This window comes from Thunnus thynnus, chromosome 17, assembly GCF_963924715.1.
Source record: "Thunnus thynnus chromosome 17, fThuThy2.1, whole genome shotgun sequence".
Taxonomy (NCBI): Eukaryota; Metazoa; Chordata; class Actinopteri; order Scombriformes; family Scombridae; genus Thunnus; species Thunnus thynnus.
In genome coordinates this window covers 21,565,654-21,585,440 of record NC_089533.1, presented here as the reverse complement: position 1 = coordinate 21,585,440, position 19,787 = coordinate 21,565,654, and the positions used below count along the sequence as shown (strand labels likewise).

Here is a 19,787-nt window from a genome sequence, read left to right as displayed (position 1 = left end):
AGAGATCAACACATAAATAAGCAGCATGTTATGTGAAGCCTCTGTGGAAGCCCCTACATGACCTCCTGTATCTTTTTTTAAATACACATACAATAAAATTGTATTCATGACAGCCTGGCTGGTGCTAGTAGATGCTGATTCTGATTAAAGTCAAATTCTGGCTCTCACAAAACACAGTCTGTCTGATACCACCCATGACTAAAACCATTAGGACCCCTGGGCTAAAATGGGGGTTTGCTGTGCTACTTTTATTGTCTGCATGCAGAAACAAGAGGTTGTGAGTGTGTGACTGAGGCAAAGTGATTCGTCACACTAACAGCACACTTGGCTGAACAAAGAAGTCCCCTCTCTGAGTAACATCACAAAGCCCAGCTGTCGCTGTGCCTCGATTGGTGGAAACCACCCTCTCTGTCATGTGATTGGTGCATAGCCCAGGGGCTCAGTTATCATGAGTCAGCCCCTTTTTCTGCATGAGACGAAGGAGGAGGGGTGAGACAGAGACAGGCTGAACGGTCCAATCGATAGCAGAAGAAAGGTAGTAAGGAGTGATTTCTTCAGGTATGACACAGATGTCTTCTTCTCCCACTCAAATAAAAACATAAAACCTTCAAAACAGGCAAAGTCCAGATTTGCATGAAACAGAAATTCAAGGCAACGTGAACAGAAAACTTTATTAGAAAACTGTGTTGTCTCACACATTACACAAAAGATACAGAAGGGAATGCTAATCGTTTTTTTTATTTTTATTAATATTATGTACTCAAAAATATCTGTATAAACAGGAAATAAATTGTCTCAAGATTCTCAACCGTTCAGTTCAACCCCGATATTTGAACGGAAAAAAGATGGAAAATGGAACGTCATTCTTGAAGTCCGAAGTTCAGGGGGAGAAGGCAAAGTGTCTGAATGTGTGTGTGTGTGTGTGTGTGTGTGTGTGTGTGTGTGTGTCTCCTTACAGATGCACTTATCATTTCAGTGTGTTTTATCATCTGAAACGCAAAAGCATGCGTCGCGCCGCCAGTCTGAAATCTGCGTGAGCACACGAGACATGAAAACTGATGAGCAGAGTGGAAAAAGATAACATCAAATCTACAAAACAGCACTGAAATGAAAAGTGTAACTGTAGCGAGAGAGTGTGTGTGTGTGTGTGTGTGTGTGTGTGTGTGTCTGAGGATGCACTCGTCATGGAGTGTGTGTGTTAGAAGCGTCTGTAGTAGCGGGCCGGGGGTCCATAGTGCATGGGAAGGTCCATCATGTCCATGTTATGGTGATGAGGGTTCACGGGAGGAGGGTTGTGGTGGTGATGGTGGTGGTTGTTGTTGTTGTTATTGTTCAGGGGGGGCAGGTGCTGCAGTGGGGGCACGTAGGGCGCGGGGGGCAACCGGGGCATGATCACCTGGTGGTACATCCTGCCCTGGGGTGGAGCTGGAGGGTAACGTGCGCGTGGAGGGACGAACAGGGGAGCTTGTACCGCCTGGGGGTGAGGAGGGGCTGCGGGGTTCGGGTTCTGTGGGTTTTCAGGGGGCGGACCCACACGCGGTCGCTTGGCATCTGTGATGGGCTCCGGAGGAGGGCCGACTCTCTTCCCTGAAGTTTCTGAGAAAGGAAGAAAAGAGGAAGAAACAGAAGTTATCGATGAACCAGCAGCTGTCTGGTTTTATAGCATGTCGAAATATTCAGGACTTCCCTGGAGGTTTGAATCTAACCCCTGTACGCCCTTACATACTTTACACAAACACATTCAGACAAACCAAACACAGGAAACACCCTGCAACTGCTGCCGGCTTTAGCTGTAAACAGCCAACTTGTCTGAATAAATAATGGTATAAAAGACAAAGAGGAAGCAGCAGACAGGAAGAATAATGTTGCTACAGAGCGACATTTCTCTGCCAGGAGATATAAATCACCACATTTCTACATCAGTTAAAAAAAAAATGAGGGGAGCTGATAAACCACACTGAGCAATAATTAACAGTTTGTACAGTTCCAATGAAACAGTTTGGTCACAGTTTTCTAAGTAAGTGTAAATCAACAAGTGAAAGTGTGTCAGTACTGACCTGCAGACTTCTTATTCAGCTCTGCCTCTCCTTCCCGCTGGATCTCCTGAATGATTCGCTCGTCATCTTGCTGCAGAAACACACACAAAAAAGACGTTACCAATGAGATGAAGACAACAACCGTTTTATCAAAAGAGCAATCACTCCTGTGGTAAAGATAATGTTAAGAGAGCAGATGACCCCTTTAACCAACCCTCTAACGGCCCCCCGGTTATAAGTATTTGGCCATTTCTTGGCACTGCCTTCTAGACCAGCTCTTGGCCAGCTCTGGTGCTTCTGTGGAGTTGATGGAGCCGCTCCAGCTCATTAACTGCTCGGGGTTTAATTGTTGCTTTCGGTTGCCAGTGATGCTGTGGCCAGGTCACTGTGGGCTACCATGGAGTCTGATGGTCAAGGTCGTAGTGCGGGGAGTGTAAAAGAGTGTGTGTACAGGATCACAGAAAGATCTGGATAAGCACCGACTGAAATTAAAGTCACTAAATCACAGAATGTGTGCGTGTGTGTATGTGTGTGTGTGTGTGTGTGAGACAGCGCACCGTAGGGTCAGTCCACAGGGAGCACTTGCGGCAGTGGCGGCAGGGAGCGCCAGGAGAGCGGGCGTGCTGGCAGAAGTGGTTGTAGCCGGTGATGGGCTCTCGGCAGAGGTAGCACATGAAGCTGCCGCAGCGGCACGACATGCGGTTGCAGCCCTCCGACTTGACCAGCCCCGTCCCGCACTTGACGCACTTCCTCACCCGAGCAGCTGTCATACGCTCCTCACTGCAGCACATAGACGAGAGTTAGCAAAATTCGACAAAAACGATGCAGCAGAGTGATAAAGTGGATGAAGAAAGAAGTAAGAAAGTCAACATGAGGAAACAGAGGAGACAAGAGACAAACATAACAGCGCTGCAAAAACACATCTCTGATGCTGCAGATAGTCAGATGAACTTTCTCCATCATATCACAAGGTCATAGTTGTCCTCATGTTTTGTATTTTTGAAGTCGAATGAGAGATTTTGTCTGCAGCTCAGGTTCATGTTAGTATTTTCTTGTAGGGGTTACCAAGAGGCCTTCACCTGGAGGTTTGTTTCAGGGTCAAACACACTCTGTTTTGTCTCTGTGTTGTCGTTCGCTGCGGCTTTATCATTAAGCCAACATGGCTTCAGGCTACAAGAACAAATCAAACAAACAGCCCATTGAGACGCTAAGATCTCCAGAGTACTGTACTGGTGGGGTATCACCAAATTATCTTCTGTTCCGCATGACTACTGTAACTTGAACATTTTTTCTGCCTGTTTATCTAATACATCACAACTGACATGGCTGACATCAAAAGTTCAATAAAATGGTAAACTGATGTTTAGTTGTAGTGTAGCATCGGCATGGCGGACTCTGCCACCAACAATGAAAACTACTATATGAACAGGTGATTACATGATGAAAAAATGCAGACCATAAATTGTATAAAAAACAGGGCTTGATCTTCATGAAAATCTAAAGGATTTTAACTTTAATGGTTTAAACCAGGGGATGCTAACCCTACAACTGCTCCATAACAGTGAAATGAATGAAAATAAAGGGCACCATAGGATGTTACACCAAGAATGTGATTTATCTGATCAAAGTGAGCTTTAAAACCCATACGCTCAGTGTGCTGACCAAACACCGAAATGAAGGTGCTCAGACCTGCTCCACTGATCTTTCTACCAGTCTGCTTCCTGTCTCTTTCAGCGGCAGGAAGTAAGAAGATCTGTGAACGGCTCAAAACAGGAAGTACTGCCCAGCAGGCCCAGAGGAAGCAGCCGGCTTCTCCATTTCCTGGAGTGTTGTCCGGGACACTGAGCTGTTTACCCAGCATCCTCTCTGGTGAGGACAGGAGTTGAGGGGGAGTGAGAAAAATGGAGAAACGGACAGGGCTTGGGACAAAAAAAAAAGCCCTTTAAGAGTGAAGCGAGACCTGTCTGTCTCTTGCAGATTATTAGCAGAGATGGCTGAGAGGTGGTGTGTTGATAAAGGAGACGGGTGGAGTCGTGTTGGTTTGAGTCACTTACAAGAGCACCCTCATGCGGATCTCGTCCCTCTCCAGGACCTGCTCACACGTCTTCCCCACATGCTGCTTCCACTGGACATGACACTTTCTGCAGCTCTCCTGCACGTCAGACGTCAGGGGTAGAAGAAAAGAAGGAGAATTTTTTCATTAGAATCTATTAACATTTATTCACTCGTAAATTTCTTAACACATCATCAAATACTGAGAGGTTATCCCACATTTCCCCATTTCATCCTTCCATCTATCCCCTCCTCCCCTCCTCTAACACATCTCTAATAAATGCTGAACAAGAATATTCCTTCACAGCATCTGCTCTATATGCTGCTGGTGCCGCCACTGCAGGGACTTGCCCAGACACGGCTAGGTGTGGCTCTCCGTGCTAGTGTGTGTGTGTGTGTGACTGCAGCGAGAGTGCGATTTGCTCGCCGCTGACTGCCTGGTTGCCTAGAAACAGCAACTCCGTCCACCAGCCTCCTTAACCGTCTCGCCCAAGACGTTTGGCTAAAGGACACACGGGGCACCGCTGCACCTCCCTCGCTAACCCTAAGCTAAGTGGTGTCACCATAAATATTTGAACCGCTCATCTAATATTGAAGAGCGTGGAATATGACAGCTGATGCGGGGCAGCGTGATCCATATCTCCAAGGCAACCTCCAGTCTGACCCTTAACCTCGGAACGGAAAGCCCGCAACTGTCGGAAACACACCCTCTACGTCCTGTGCTCTCCTTACACATCCTTTATTCGCTGTGTGTGTGTGTGTGTTATCTTTCATGTCTTTCTGCCAACAGAAGCTCGTTGCTGTCACTGAGACAGATGTGTGTGTGTGTGTGTGTGTGTGTGCAAGGTCAGTCAGAGGGTGGAGAATTGGAGGAGTTCTCGCTGGCATTTGGAGCAGTTTAGAAAGACCTTTAAAACCAACTGTGATGCCACATTTACCGACGTAGCTTCAAGCGAGGGGAGAGCGCTTTTTCTGAGCCAATTCAAACAAGAAACAGATGAAAAGTAGGCTAAAAGGATTCACATTTTTATGGTAGCTCTGATTTATAAGGGAGTGTCCAACGGAGAGATACGGGAGTGTGTGCATGCACGCTTAAAGTATAATGAGAAAACTATCTCTGGTCTATGATTTCAGACAAATGTGGGTCTTTAGAGAAGGGGAGGAGGGTTTATGTGTGAGCCACAGGGCGCAGACTCAAGTGTCAGAAAAAAAGAGAGAGAAAAAAAAAAAAAAATCACACAAAGACTGAGGAGGGAGAGAAGGGGAGGAGGACACGGGACAGTGTGGTGAAAGATCACCCCCTAGTGGTAACCCACAGACCAGGAAGAGAGACAGCATGAGCGAGGGTGACAGTGCGTCTGGGACCTGTTGGACGATCTGTCGAGAAGCAGGAACTCACCTGAGTTCTTATACCTTGGCTAAAAATACAGCCGATGACGTCGGAGTCAACCCGTGTCCAGGGCGTGTCTTCAAACAAGTCATTTAAATAATCAGTTGTGAAACTGAGTGAATGAAATGTGACGATAGTTGCCGAGACACATGCTGCTGTATGATGTACGAATGACAGGAATGTGAACAGGGCTGCTGCTTGATGACAATCAGGCGTTTATATATACACACACACACACACACACACACACACACACACACACACAAGGAAAAAAAAACACACACTCCAACTTTTATCTGGAAAAAAAAAACATTCATTCATAAGCACTCACTCCTCCCTTCAGTCCTTTTCTCTTCCTGTGCTTCTTGCTCTTACTTGTCCTCTATCTTCATTCAATTCACTCCTTTCCCCTGGGTCCTACCCTCCTTCCTCCCCTCCCCTCCCCTCCAATATCTCCTTCCTCCATCTTCATTCATTTCTTTCCTCTCTTCCTCTGGATCTTTCTCTTTTTCTATCTCTCTCTTCCCTCCTGGTGCAGGCTGCAGCAGCCCTTATAAGGTGGTGCAAGTCGCTTGCGGGGCTTCTGATTGGGGGGCTGCATCGAGTGAGTGTGTGTGTGTGTGTGTGTGTCTGTGTGCATGAGTGTGTTTTTTTGGTGGGGAGGTGGCTTTTATTGCAATCAAAATTGAGTGCAGATAACTGGGCAGGGAGAGAGGAGAAGAGATGTACACCTAACATGACTGTACAGATTGGGTTTTTTTTGCATGTTCTGGTTTATAAAATGTGTCTTTGGGAGAAAGTGATGAGACATGCAGAAGATGTGAAAATGGATAACAACACTTAGAGATTACACAAACACACTAGTGCACAGATCCAGCTCTTGTTTGCACTCTGACTGTCTTCCAGTGGCCTACATTTTACATTCCTCTGCTTTCATGAAGCAATCATACGCGGGCCAAGAGCAAGCCTGTCCAAATGTCCTCATAACCACATGTGGAATACATTAGCATCCACTTGTGTGTGTGCATGTATGTGTGTGTGTGTGTAGGTCAGACAGAGCCGGGGGAGAAAGAAAGAGAAGGAGACAGGGAGGGAGGAGAATCTGGGTCAAACTTGATCTGAACCACATTTGAAATGGAGGGAGAAGTGTGTCCGACCAGTAAGAAACCAGTACAAGGGGAGTGGAAAGAGCGGCCGGCCAATGAGGCAGCGGTGTGAACGAAGGCGGGTGGGCTTACGGAAGTGTGTCAGTTACATAATGAAGCCCCTCCCTGCTCCTAGACTGAGCGGGCGACTGTACAACAACTGTCTAACCGTGCTTATGCTGACAGGAACCAGGAACCAGGATAAATAAATTTAAAAAGAAAAAAAAAACACATTAAAGCCAGTCTATCTAATAATTATATTCTTATTTATGAGGGGGTTTCCATTGCACAGAGGGGAAAAACTCCAGACAACACACACCTCAGCAGCCACGGACTCACATCCTGATTCTTGCACACATTAAAGAGGAAGCAAGTCGGGTTAACTTTTTGTGCGGTTGTCCAAAAAAAAGTACGAGCCTCGGTTCCTTCATCACTCAAAAGTGTCCGATACCGTAAACATGTCAGCTTCTACTGTTTGACCTAAATCTGCAGTTGTTGGTTACAGATATTCAGAAAAAGGTTCTGGCCTGAAGATATCTGGAGCATGTCTAATTTTTTTTTTTTTTTTTTTTTTGCATCTTTGGGTGTGTATGAGTATGTAATAGGGTGCAGCTGTGCAGTGACACTGCAGAGCTGACAAGATGAACCTCTGGCTCCACCTACAGGTTAATACAGAGAATAGCAGAAGAAAGGATGAACATCCTCATCTGCACCCAACTTCTGCATTTATGTAACCTCAGAGGTTTGCAGGATTTCAGGTAGTTTCATTGTACTTTCCAACAAAAGTCTGACATGACGATGTTGGACATAAACAAGGACATTACTGGTAACAGAGAAAAGCCGCTTGGTTTAGAAACAGTAGGGGACAAATCTGGAATGACGACTCACCACAAATTAGAGGAACTAGCTGAGTTTGGGTCAGCAGATGTAAAATGACTCTTTATCATTTGACCACCTGAGAAACAAAATCTAATTATGTGATGAAATAATAACTTATTCACAAGAGGTCAAGGCTGAATAGGTGGGAAAGTTGGTGATGTCTGGCGATTGTGCACAACCACTTTCATCAAGAAGCTGGGAGGTTTAGGACACCAGTTGGATGGAGCCAAAGGTTTAGAAATCCATGTCACAGTTAAGCCAGCTGCCTTAATTCATCTAATACTACAATATGGCAGCAGAGCTGTTGTAGTAATTCACCGCCCAGCTGTATTTCTAATCATCTCTATGTCATGTCGGCACTGCACTAAACTGTACAGAATGGGGCTGTCAGAGAAAATGTTGGGAAATGGAAAACAGTGAAAAATGCAGATCACATTCTCTCGGAGCCAAAGTGCTTGTTTTGTCTGATGTACACTTCAAAATCTAAACATATTTAATATACAGAGATAAAAAATGTAGTAAATCCTCACAAATTTGAGAAGCAGGGATCTGCAAATGTTTGGCATGTTTGCTTGATAAATGACTATCAAAACTGATTATTTAGAAGGACTAATAGTCTCGGCACTTGTTTGAAAATGAGATATATACATGCAGAAATACATAATCAACAAAAAGGAGGGAGGGCTTAACCTAGTGCCATAGTGCCAAGAGGTGAGTAAACATATAGTGTTTACAATAACATTCGCACACATTTATTATGTTGGAGTGTTGACATAACCCCACCTCTCTCTCTCTCCCCCATTCCGGGAATGCGGTGATATTAAGAGTGTGTGTTTGTGTTGAGTCAGAAAGAGAGGAGTGAGTGTGAGACACAAGAGCATAAACAGACGGAGACAAAGACACTTCAAGAGAAAGATGAGGGGGTTGCATTTGTGTGGAAAGAGTCAGAATAAAACCGTATGTATGTGTGTGTGTGTCTGTGTGTGTGTTTCCGCTGAATAATGGAGATCTTCAGACTGGAATCCATGTGACAGCTTTGGCAGACAAAAAGCAACGCCTTCCCCCCCCCCCCTGCATTCCTCAGACAGAGGGAGGAGGCCCAGAGATAAACAGAGAGGGAGAGACAGAGGTGGCAACCTCGCCAGATGGAACCGTTTCATCTCCATCATCTCCATAAAACTCTTCATCAATCTTTCCTCTCTCACATATTTTGATCTCATGTCTGAGCTGCGCCGACATGATTTACGCTGAAGAGGACGGGTGCACACGGGGCCTTCAATGCAACACCGGGTTTTTCTGTCGCGATGGACTGAATTATTCATGTCTCCTCTTGAATTTAAATCAAGGTCCAATCTCTCCTTTGTACAGTATGATTTACCTCTGAGAAGCAGCCATATGTGACTACAATAGAGGGCTGCGTATAATATGCAAGAGCCAAAGTGTTTTGAAAGTGAACATATGGCTTTACAGTTGAGGTCTGTAGAGGAAAGAGAGAGTAGGACTGACCTTGCGGCATCGAGGGTTGGGACAGCTAAATAGAGACATGTCTTTGTCCAACAAGGCCGGGAAGTTGCAAAACGGACACCTGCAAAAGTCAGAGAGGAAGTGGAAGGAGTGAGAAGGAGAGGAAATGTATTGTTACAGCTGTACATGAGACACAGAAAACACAGACCTTTAGTTAACATCCAGGGTGACTGGATGTTCAAAACAGCCACATGTGGCCGACACTTAAAAACAAAGTGTGAATATGTCGGTGGAAACAAACTGCTTGAGTATCAATGACCTGGTCAGAAATGATGGATGGAAACACGTGTCTGCTGTACATCATAAAGGATGTAAACACTACAAAACAAGGGTCATGTGTAGACAGTTCAGATACGAGTGTAAACACACACTTACCGCACAAGTTCATCAGCACAGGTGGCAGCGACCGCCTCTTCCGCCTGCCTCTCATAATATTTATAGAGTATGTTCTCTGGTAGCACCTTTTCCAACTCGAACACTGGGTAGGAACACGGGCAGCCTCCCTCCATGCAGCTCAGCTCCAACTGCAACATCAACACACACACACACAAATGCAATCACAAACCACTTTCAGCTCCCTGCAAACACTCGGTCACACACACAGGCATGTTCCCTGACATAAATATCTGAATTTATAACTACAGTATTTACATTTTATTTCACTGTCACTGCACTTTGTACGGCTATTCTCCTGCTCAAGAAGACATTGGTTTTCATGGCTATAGTCACTTATAGTTGCCTGGCAACATTAGTAGGTAGGCCCTATTCACATCATTTGAGGAGAACAGTGTGCGTCCGTACCTTTCCGGAGCCGAATACTGCCTCCTGAGCGTATTTGACCAGGCACTCTTTACAGAACAGGTGGCCGTCTGAACACTGTGTCATTTTCTCAAACGCAAACTCCCCGTAGCAGCAGCCACACTCGATCAGCTGGCCGTCCTGGAGACAGAATCATACACAGATGTATTTTATGCAACTCTGATTTCTAACCTAAATTAAGAAGAGTGACCTATAAAACAAGTCGTCTACAGGATATTCTACAGGTAAATTACTTTTCAGGGAAACTTCAAGAACAGCAATTTTATTCGGCTGGCTGACTTTGGAGGAAATACTCTTTTAAATCTGAGTCCCAGAATTACTCATCAATAAATTATGCAGCTATCTTATATATAGGTTCAGCAGCAACCCTGTGAATGATTGATAAATACTATCCTGAACAAGCACACCAACAGCCTCTGAGTGTGTCTGTAAAGACTTTCCATCTGTTCATCAAGAGCGAGGTCATGCTTTGAGTGGATGTTAAATCTGTCAGCTTTTACAACATGATGACTATATCTTGCTTGGTGGAAGTATGTGTGCTTCCTACCTTCTTATATTCATCTTCATTGACCTGCAGAGCCAGGAGGAAGTCCTCATGCTGGAGAGAGAAGAAGGCAGGAGAAAGACTGTCAGACAGAGTGACTTTCCTGGTGTGGGCGTACTCTCAATCATGTACAATACAAAAGAAAAACAAGTTTGTATAAAGTCTGTAGGCAAAGCTGTAATACTGAGAGATAGAGAGACATTATGAATTACATCATATGTAACTCTCACAGAAAAAAAGAAACATGTATGTGTGTTTACCTCTGCCCATTCCTTGGCTTTCTGCTGATAAAATGAAAGCTCCTTCTGAACAGAAGATTCCAGATTGCTGTACGTCCTGCAGTAGCGACGGTCGTTCTCCAAGAAATACATCCTCTTGTCAAACTTCACTGAACCTGGTGGACAGAGGGAACCAAGTGAGTGAGAGAGCCTGGATACATTAAATCCTACATTCATATTCTTTCTGACCAGAGACGAAAAATGTCCTCTCACTGATGCATCTCCAGCTTTTCAGTCAAACTCAATTACCGAAGCGTTTGCGAATAAGATAATAGCAGCAAGCATCCACTGCAAGAACTAATGCACAAACAAATGGGTAGGAATGAAGCGAGAAACTCTGTTCACCGTGCTCAAAGTGGAAATCAACGTAGCAGCGCTCAGAGGAGGCTCTGCTCCGTCGTCTCTTTCCTGAGGGGTCGCCTGATTCTTGCCACTTCTTCAGAGCTTCACATAAGGCCTGAGAGGGGCAGAGAGAGAGAGAGAGAGAAAGAGCGGGAGAATTGTAATTGCATTCCTGAGACCAACAATCATCAGCGACGCACGGTGTAGTACGAGTCTACAGGTACCTTGCGTGTGATTGCATAGTGTCCCTTCAGGACATTGAGGGCCCATTTGATGTCCTGACAGCTGAGCATCCTGAAATCCGCCATGAGCAAGTCGGCAGCCTGCATCACAGCCTCGGGTCCCACCGTCCCCAGCTTGGCATAGTCGAACAGGTCCTCTGTCACCTGGAAAGACCCGTAAGACAAGCGTAAACACAGTACCCAGACACTGAGATTCACAGGTGAATATGGAACTGTTATCAAAATGACAAATGAAAAGTTACAATTACATAGCTGCAATTTTTACAAATTAGGCTTTTTGTCTTATAGAGTTGGGAACAGTTGAATAATATATAGAATAATCAGGTTTTATGGCAGAAGAGACTGAAGAGGTTTGTTTGTGCAATCTGTCGTTGTGTCTGTTGTTGTCTTTTGTATTATGCTTTCATAAGTGTGTGTTTAGTAAACTTTGCTCGGGCAGAGGAACAATACAATTGAGGGCTGCAAATAACAATTATTTTTATTATCTATTAATCAATTACTTGTTTAGTCTATAAAAAATGTTTGAAAAATAGTGAAAAAAATTGCATTTACTAGTTCTTAGAGACAGTCTTCAATTTGTTTTGTCTGACTAACAGTCCAAAAGCTTAAGATAATCAATTCACTGTCATATACGACAAAGAAAAACAAGCTGGAACCTTGAAAAACTAAATTTAAATATGACCTTTTTTACTGAAAAATGTGCACTTATTAGTAACATGCTTTACAGGTTCTATATTCTAGTGAAGTACTTCCCAAATGTGTTCATTTGAATTGATTTTAAACTTGATATTTTTTGACACTATTTATTAAACAGAAGTATTGTTACAATACTTTTTTTAAATGAACTGTTAATGTTTAGGTCAAGTTTACATTCGTGCCATCACTTGGAGTAGCAGATGTTGGGCCTTTCAAACATTTATTTATTACTTTTAGCTCACTATATCAACCATTAATCCTTTATTTTTAGCTAGCTATCTATTTCAACCACTTTCTCCATTACTTTTCGGTAAATATTTAAACTGTATATTCATCACTTTTAGCTGACTATATAAACTGAATATCCATTACTTTGAAAGTGTTTAATCATTACTCTGTGTATTTATTGCTTTTAGCTAAATGTTTCAACTTTTTGGCTTGCTGTCTCTTTGCTATAGTTTCCACTCTCAATTAGATCATGCGGTGTTGAGGTGTTACAGCTGACTCAATATGTGAATAATATATAAAATCCAATTGTAATTCCTTTTTTTTTTTTTTCAAATTATTTACGCTATCCAACAATCTTTCCATGTATCCCCTGGCATCTGCAGAAGTACCACCTGGGATACAAGTACCCCTGGTTGGGAATCACTGCTCTAATGGGTTAAACACACATACACACATACCTCTGTCTGGGTGTCTCCAGACTCCAGTAGGATGCTGGTGGGAGGTGCTGCGGCCGCTGCAGTGTCTCCCCTGGGATACTCTGGGTTCTCCAACAGCAGGTTACAGATACTGGAAACACAACAGAGGAAAGCTGCATGTAAACAAGCTTGCATACAAACACACAGTTACAGGAATGTATGCTGATGTTCTGGCAGTAGTCGTCAACATACACCCAACATTTAAATACAGATTCCATACTGTGTCCTGCTGAAATTGTGGCAATAAAATGAACACCTTAATTTTTCTACTTTATGTGGGAAAAATATGTAACTCAACTGACCAGTTAAGACTGTCTGTTTGTTGAAGTCAGGCATTTTAGATAGTTCAATAAATCCTCAAAATAAAAATCATGTAAGAGACATCTAACCTATAATAATAAAAATGTACAAAATGTACAACATACATAAAGAAACTCAACATTGCAAAGGATGTCTGAAAATCTTGTATTATGTTAAGCCATAACTTCTGGCTCAAATCACAACGGACTCATTTTAAATCATGACATTAAATCCAGACTGCTGAACCCTCAGCAAATCCTTTTTAATGCAATGTCAAAAAAAAAAAAAAAAAAAAAAAATCTTATTCCTATCCTACTCTCTTACCAGTGAAACTTTGACCTTATTCAGAGAAAAAAGACATAAATACTGAAAAGGTTGGAATTGTGCTATAAAACTGCAGCAGAATCGATCTTTTTTTTTTCTCCCCAACTAGACAAAAGCCAAAATAAATCAGCAGGTATTTATTTAATTTACTGAGCAGTGGTCATATCTCCACAGTACTGGGGGAAAAAAGATTGAGGTTTCTTACACATTCAAGTCTTTCACATTATTCTTTTGGATCAGTTCTGCTACATAGGCTTCTTGGACATCTGGGAAAAGATCCAACTGTAGAGGACACACAAAGAGTTGAAGAGACACAGGCAGAAAAGAGGCATGGAGTTGGGACAGAGGAAGTGAAAGGCATGTAGTCACAACACGAGAAGATCATTTAACATTTTAACTAACTTATGAGCTCCGGTTCAGGCATCGTTCGCGTGATACTCACAACACCAGTGATGAGGGTTCTGACGTGGGGCTGCAGCTCTGGTCTCTGACGCGGCGCAGAGGGACCAGGCCTTGCATCCTCTATTCGGGGAATGTCCTCTGGTGCAGGGGGGACTGCGACCAGACCGGGGGCTAGATTGACCCTTTCTAGGTTTGGGGCTGGAGCCAGAAAGAGACGATCCTCTCCTCTGTTGTGGGGGACTGACGCTATGGGAGCTGGAGGAGCGGGAGGGTTAGAGTTTGCATGAAGCACCCTGATGTTGAGGCTGCGGACTGGTGGGACCACATTGGAGGCGTCAGCCTGTGGTTGCAGGTTGGGAACAGCCTCCCCAGGCGCCTGGCTCCCTAGGATGATCCGGTGACCTGCCTCTGGAGGTCCTAGTCTTTCTGGGGCTGCAGCTATTAACACTGCAGGGGGTATCACCGGGATCACCTGAGGAGCTTGAGGGGCCTGGACTGGACCCTGGGCTGGGGCCTGAGCCAACGGCTGTGGTTCAATCTGAATGAGATTGCCCTGCATGCGATTGAGTGACACGGGCTGCAGCGGGTCCTGCGGCCTGAGCTGCAGCTGGGGTTGGGTTATTAGAGCAGAGGCTTGGATGCTCGGCTGTTGTGGAAGGACGACTAGCTTCACCTCCTTCAACTGGATGAGACGCGGCTGTAGGTTTGCGCTCCCACTGGACTGAGGCTGTGTAGATGTACCGGGCTGAGGCTGAGTCCGCGTGTGAAACTGTGACTGAGGATGTGCAGATGAAGTACTGGCCTGAGGATTGTCTTGTGTATGAGTACTTGTACTAGCCTTTTCTTGAGTTTTTGTAGAAGCACTTGATGCAGTCATTGAAAACTCAGAAGAAAAGTGCATGGTACTGGTGGAGGTACTCGGTTGGGGCCCCACCAATAAGAGTGCTGAAGAGCCAGCTTGTGGCTGTGTGAGTCCAGATGTGCTCGGCTGAGGCTGAAGAAGTGCTCGTATAGGTGCTCTCGTTGTGATGCCGCTAGCCTTAGCATTTGTGGAGGTAGATGGGGTTTGGATAGGAGAAACTGCTTGGTGCTCCACTTTTGTATGTGCTGACGTACCGTCCTGTTGCTGTGAGTTTGTGTTAAGTTTTGGCTGAGACAGTGTGAATGATGAAGAGCTAGGCTGTGGCTGTGTCAGTCCAGATGTGCTAGCCTGCTCTGGTATCTGTGTTCGTATGGCTGGCCGTACTGCAGAGGCCTTGGCATCTCTGGAGGTAGAGGGGGCAGAGCCGGGGTCCCCTGTGGGAACCCCAGAAGTTGCGCTACTTTGACCAAAAACGTGAATTAGGTTGTGAGAGGCCCCGCTCCATTTCGCTGCTGGGCGAATTACATGTCTGCGTGCAGGAGTCAGAGGCTGAAGGAAAAGACAGGAGGCAAAAGAGTTAACTGCCACATTAGCAGATGAATGGAAACAATGATGATATTTCTGTTGTAACTTTTTCTTTTACTTTTGCAGCTCAACATGCCAACTGTCTAACAAAAGACATTTACACTTCCTTCAAACTTTTACCTTTTGAGTAGAAAGCAACAGGGAAGATTCAAATACTTATGACGCTGTAAACACACTATAAACACACAATAAAGATTTATCAGTCACCTCCAGTATGCTGACGTCGTCATCATCGGCATCATCCGGGACAACAACAGGACTGCAAGGTACCAGAGTCACGGGCTCCTCATCAGAGTCATCAGAAATGGTGATGAGTTTAGGCTCCCTTTGACGGGCACGTGAGCCTATACAGACACATGCACTTGAGTTAATATTAGCATTAAATTGAGTAAACTGCACGGAGACAGAAAAAAAGATGAATGATTAGAAATTTGTGTCATGTTTTGATATGTATGTCATCAAGAGACAATGTGTGTGAAAAGAGAAGTGAGAATGTGGCATGAGTCATTGTTGAATTTTTATGATGATATTGTTGTGTTGGCCAGAAATATTTTTGTAAACAACATTATTATTGTATTTTTTATAGTATTAGCTGCAAACACTGCGGAGCAACTTTAAGAATTATTTTACAGCTTTTGTTACACTGCAGGGCACAAAGGAAACAGGTCTGCACACTGTTAGGCTCCAAATAAATAGTTTAACTCTCTTTTTCTCTTTTCATGGTAACATTTCATCAGTCAAGTGTGAAACAGAAAAAAGACACTTCCTGTAGAGGCAGTAATCAACTGGAAGCACCATCACCTGCTGGTCAGCAGGCAGCAGGGGAAAAACACCACAAGATGGCGATCACAGTACTCCAGAAAAAGAAACAACACAAAAAAACAAACAAACAAAAAAATACCAGTAGGTTATGCATATTTGCAGTGAGTGCTTGGGATATATATACTTTTTCCCCTTGAGATTTATACTGTGTTTATACTGTGTTTTGCCTTTTGGTTCCCATTATTAGAGAACTTTAAAACTATTTTTGTGTGTTTGCTGCATACTTTTACAATGCTGTGTTGTTACAGACTTACACTTATATAATATAAACGTATTTTCATATATATTCTTTCTCTATTAGATTGTGTTTTTACTTGTTGGGCTGTGATACCAATACACCCTCCTAATGATATTTGTTGGGATAGGTCTGTCATTGATGTCATATAACAATGTATTTTAATTTTTTCTGTTTTTTCCTGCTGTTTCTTTTTCTGGAGTACTGTGATCGCCATCTTGTGGTGTTTTCCCTGCTGCCTGCTGACCAGCAGGTGATAGTGATTTGAGTTGATTACTGCTTCTACAAGAAATGCCTTTTTTTCTCTTTCACACTTTGGCTGAGGACGATCATGTAGATCGAAACGTTGCCTTGAAAAGAGAAAAAGAGAATTAAACTGTTTATTTGGAGCCTAAGAGTGTGCATACCTTTCTCCTTTTTGCCCGGCAGTGAAATATTCTGTCTTGCACATGAATATTTCTGCGTGGATGTGCGCGGACTTGGTAACTCTTCTAAAGCTTTTTGTTACACTACACGAATCCCTGTGAGCAAACCTGTCCTCTGCATTTGACCCAATATACTACAGGCCACATATAATACGACAGGAGTTTATAGTAGGTTGAATTTCATTGAGTCTTTACATTTGAACTTGATTGTTCACTGAACATGCTAACATTTTAGGAAAGCATCAAGCCATCATGGTGGTCAGAGTAATATACTGTAGATTGGAGAAGGGGGTAAAGGTATATCAGGCAGCCACAGTTCTTGAATTTCAGTTATTTTGTTCATTTTTCCGATAGTAACCTTTATGTGACAGCTTTTCAAACATGTGGATAGCATGAAATACTCTTGGTTGAACCATCAGTAAAGTAAAAAAAATCTGAACTTTTGAAAAAAGTCTAAAGGTAGAACAATGTATGTAAAGTTTGTATGAACCAGGCCAACTACAAGATCCACAAAGCCTGAATACAACTTTCTGTTTCGAAATTCTGCAACTTGAATAAGTTGAGTTTTCAAATAAATTCTGCAAATCTGGTGCATTGTTTCATTCCTGGTTACATCAGTGAAACAATTCAGATGTGCTCAAAACATGATTTGTTACAAACAAAAGTTTCTACTGTATATAACGAATAATTTTATCTGTCACAAACATTTCTCAGATTAAGATCTGTGACCCAAATGCCATCTACAGTGTTGCAAGACGGTTGTGTGCAGATAGTTCAGTTCATTCAATTTATCTATTTTTTTTTTCTTCCAGCAAACTTATTGAATTATCTGTGTACAAAGTTCATTTTCATTTATCAGGCCTTTCTTTAGGTGCCATCAGCAAAAGCAATGTTTGGTATGCTGCTGAATTTTGTGACTTATGGTGACTGACTATTACAAACATGTTACTCACTGTGGTTGTCTGCATGCCAGTTCCTCTCAGGGTAAATACAAGCTTTTATAGTGTTTGTCATTTACAATTTGAAATGAGACTTTGCAAAGTAGACTAGTTTACCAAGCTTCGATACCAGGTTTGATTTTACATACATATTGTAGGTTTATTAAAAATCTTAGTGGGAAAAGCAGTATAGATTTTGCCACATGGTTTTCACTGACTAGAAATTAAGTCATGGACTGTTTTTTTACACAGGACTTAACTAATATAATAGTGACACATTTATCTTCATATCTGTGATGTAGAAACTAAAGCAGGACATTGACGCTAAGCTTTTCCAACCGATACAGTGTTTGCACTTACAAGCTACAACCTTAAAACTCTGTCTATCAGGACTGGCAGATACTCCATGAAGAACCAGGGTGAGATTTTGTTCATATTTGTGTGATGCTGTGGTCAGTGCGACAAGGAAAGCATGTTAGCCTCATTCATAGCTTTGCCACAAACTACAGTGGTATGTGCATATGGCAGCATATGCCATGCCACTAAATAGTTTGAGCTGTATATGTATGCATGTGAGTGAAGATGTGCATTTGTCTCACCTTGGCTGCGATGGATGTTGAAGCTTGCCAGGTGAATGACTTCGTCATCACTGCCTCCATCTGCCATTGTGACACTACTCTCACCAGCTCTCTGAATTAGCCCACACAGTCACTGCTCCAGCGATACCATCTACTCCATATATACACAGACACACATACACACAGCTAAAGCGACGGTATTCCCCTGGAATCCAAAAAATCGTTTCACTTTAAAACTGTGACTTCTCATAACATTTACCAAACTCGTGAAGGCTTGGACCGCACCCTGTTACCATAAATGATCGGATCATACAAGAACAAGAAACTATCCAGTGGCAAGTTCAACTGATAAGTTAGCAAAAGAGAACTGAACAAAAAGGAGGCTTGTAAAAAAAAAAGCAGAAAACTATAGCATAAGGAGAATAGTTATGGTGTTAGGATTTGTGTCACTTTAAATCACCAATATAGAAGATGACGTTAGCTGCTAACTGAAAGTTGGTTTGATGTGTTGGCTAACCTTATCCCACATGAATACTTTGAAACATTACCTCCGTCATCATTAGGTACTTGCCCTAGCTACTCGCCCCCGATCTGATCAAAGTTGGCATTTAATCAATGTGAATGTTACATGTTGTTTAAGAGTGGGCGCTAACATTACGAGAAACTGGCAATGTTGCAACACTATACCAACTTGCGTTTTATTCATAATCTTGACAATAACGTTAACACGTATAATACTGACTTAAAGTTTAAGATGCTGCAGCTATAGAAACAAACACGGTAGAGCAACTATCGATCACTTCCGCGCACACAAACAGAACAAACCACTGCTCTCAGCTAAGCTAATGTTAATTAGCTTGGCTAGCTAGCTAGCCTGTATGTTAACTAGTTAGCTCACTTGTGGTTGAATTTATGCCCATAACATCGCTTCAAACCATCCATATACAGTGTAAGATGCAGGTATAAGAGCTACATATGCAGAAATGTACAATACCGCAGCTTCGTGTTGGATAACCAGTACAAAACGCCTTCTTGATGGACTGACAATCCGTGAATATCGAAACAAACTGCCAAAACAAGACCAGTCGAACGTCACGCGTATTTTGTCTTTCGCTGCGTACAAGCAGTGGCCTTCTGGGAACTGTAGTCTACAGGAAGAGGACATCCTCAGCATTGTAGGATACATCGAGGTAGAGGATAGCTGCAAGAACGGCAGAGGTGACAGCTGTGAACTCCAAACTAAACTGTATAGTTATTAAGTTATTAAAATCACATGTGTAAATGAATCAACCTAACAAGAAAAACAAACAAAAAACCCAGCAAAGCCATACTCGATTTTTTAAATGTAGACCTAATGTAATTAAGGCTTATCCATCATTTCAAATATTAAAATAATAAAGAGATTATTATGCTGTCATAACTGGAGAACAAAGACTATAAAAACCTAATAATTCCAAAAGGAATAGGCCCTCATGATATTTTTCAATTAAATCCATCAATCAATGTCCCATTACGTCAGAATTACAACTCACCTCTTGGACAAATTCTGTTTCTTTGGATTGCTTGAGAAGTTGAGGAAACATAAGACTGAAATATAACACTTTCAGTGCCTATGTGTAATAAGTAAATCGTATATGTCTGTAAACAATACATATTTGATTTGGA

At 42.9% G+C, this 19,787-nt stretch overlaps 1 protein-coding gene across 1 annotated transcript; it reads right to left on the bottom strand.

The window, feature by feature from the left end:
• Nucleotides 1-645: 645 nt before the first annotated feature.
• Nucleotides 646-19,239, bottom strand: rnf216 (ring finger protein 216). Its single transcript, XM_067571183.1, has 17 exons — nt 19,117-19,239; nt 18,144-18,273; nt 15,332-15,468; nt 13,718-15,088; nt 13,481-13,557; nt 12,634-12,742; nt 11,234-11,395; nt 11,013-11,124; nt 10,650-10,783; nt 10,393-10,443; nt 9,828-9,965; nt 9,402-9,550; nt 9,009-9,087; nt 4,091-4,188; nt 2,594-2,816; nt 2,058-2,127; nt 646-1,596 (listed from the first exon to the last, which is right to left on the bottom strand). Exons 2-17 carry the CDS (start codon nt 18,208-18,210, stop codon nt 1,199-1,201), a joined length of 3,375 nt encoding a protein of 1,124 aa, XP_067427284.1. The 5' UTR covers nt 18,211-18,273; nt 19,117-19,239; the 3' UTR covers nt 646-1,198.
• Between the last annotated feature and the right edge of the window lie 548 nt (nt 19,240-19,787).

Bases quoted from the DNA above. Each gene is read 5' to 3' on its own strand.
- rnf216 (XM_067571183.1), bottom strand. From the start codon at position 18,210: ATGGCAGATGGAGGCAGTGATGACGAAGTCATTCACCTGGCAAGCTTC. The intron at 11,125-11,233 runs GTACCTGTAGAC...TGCCCCTCTCAG, and splicing joins ACTATGCAATCACACGCAAG to GCCTTATGTGAAGCTCTGAA. The intron at 10,444-10,649 runs GTAAACACACAT...TTCTCTCTCCAG, and splicing joins AAGCCAAGGAATGGGCAGAG to CATGAGGACTTCCTCCTGGC.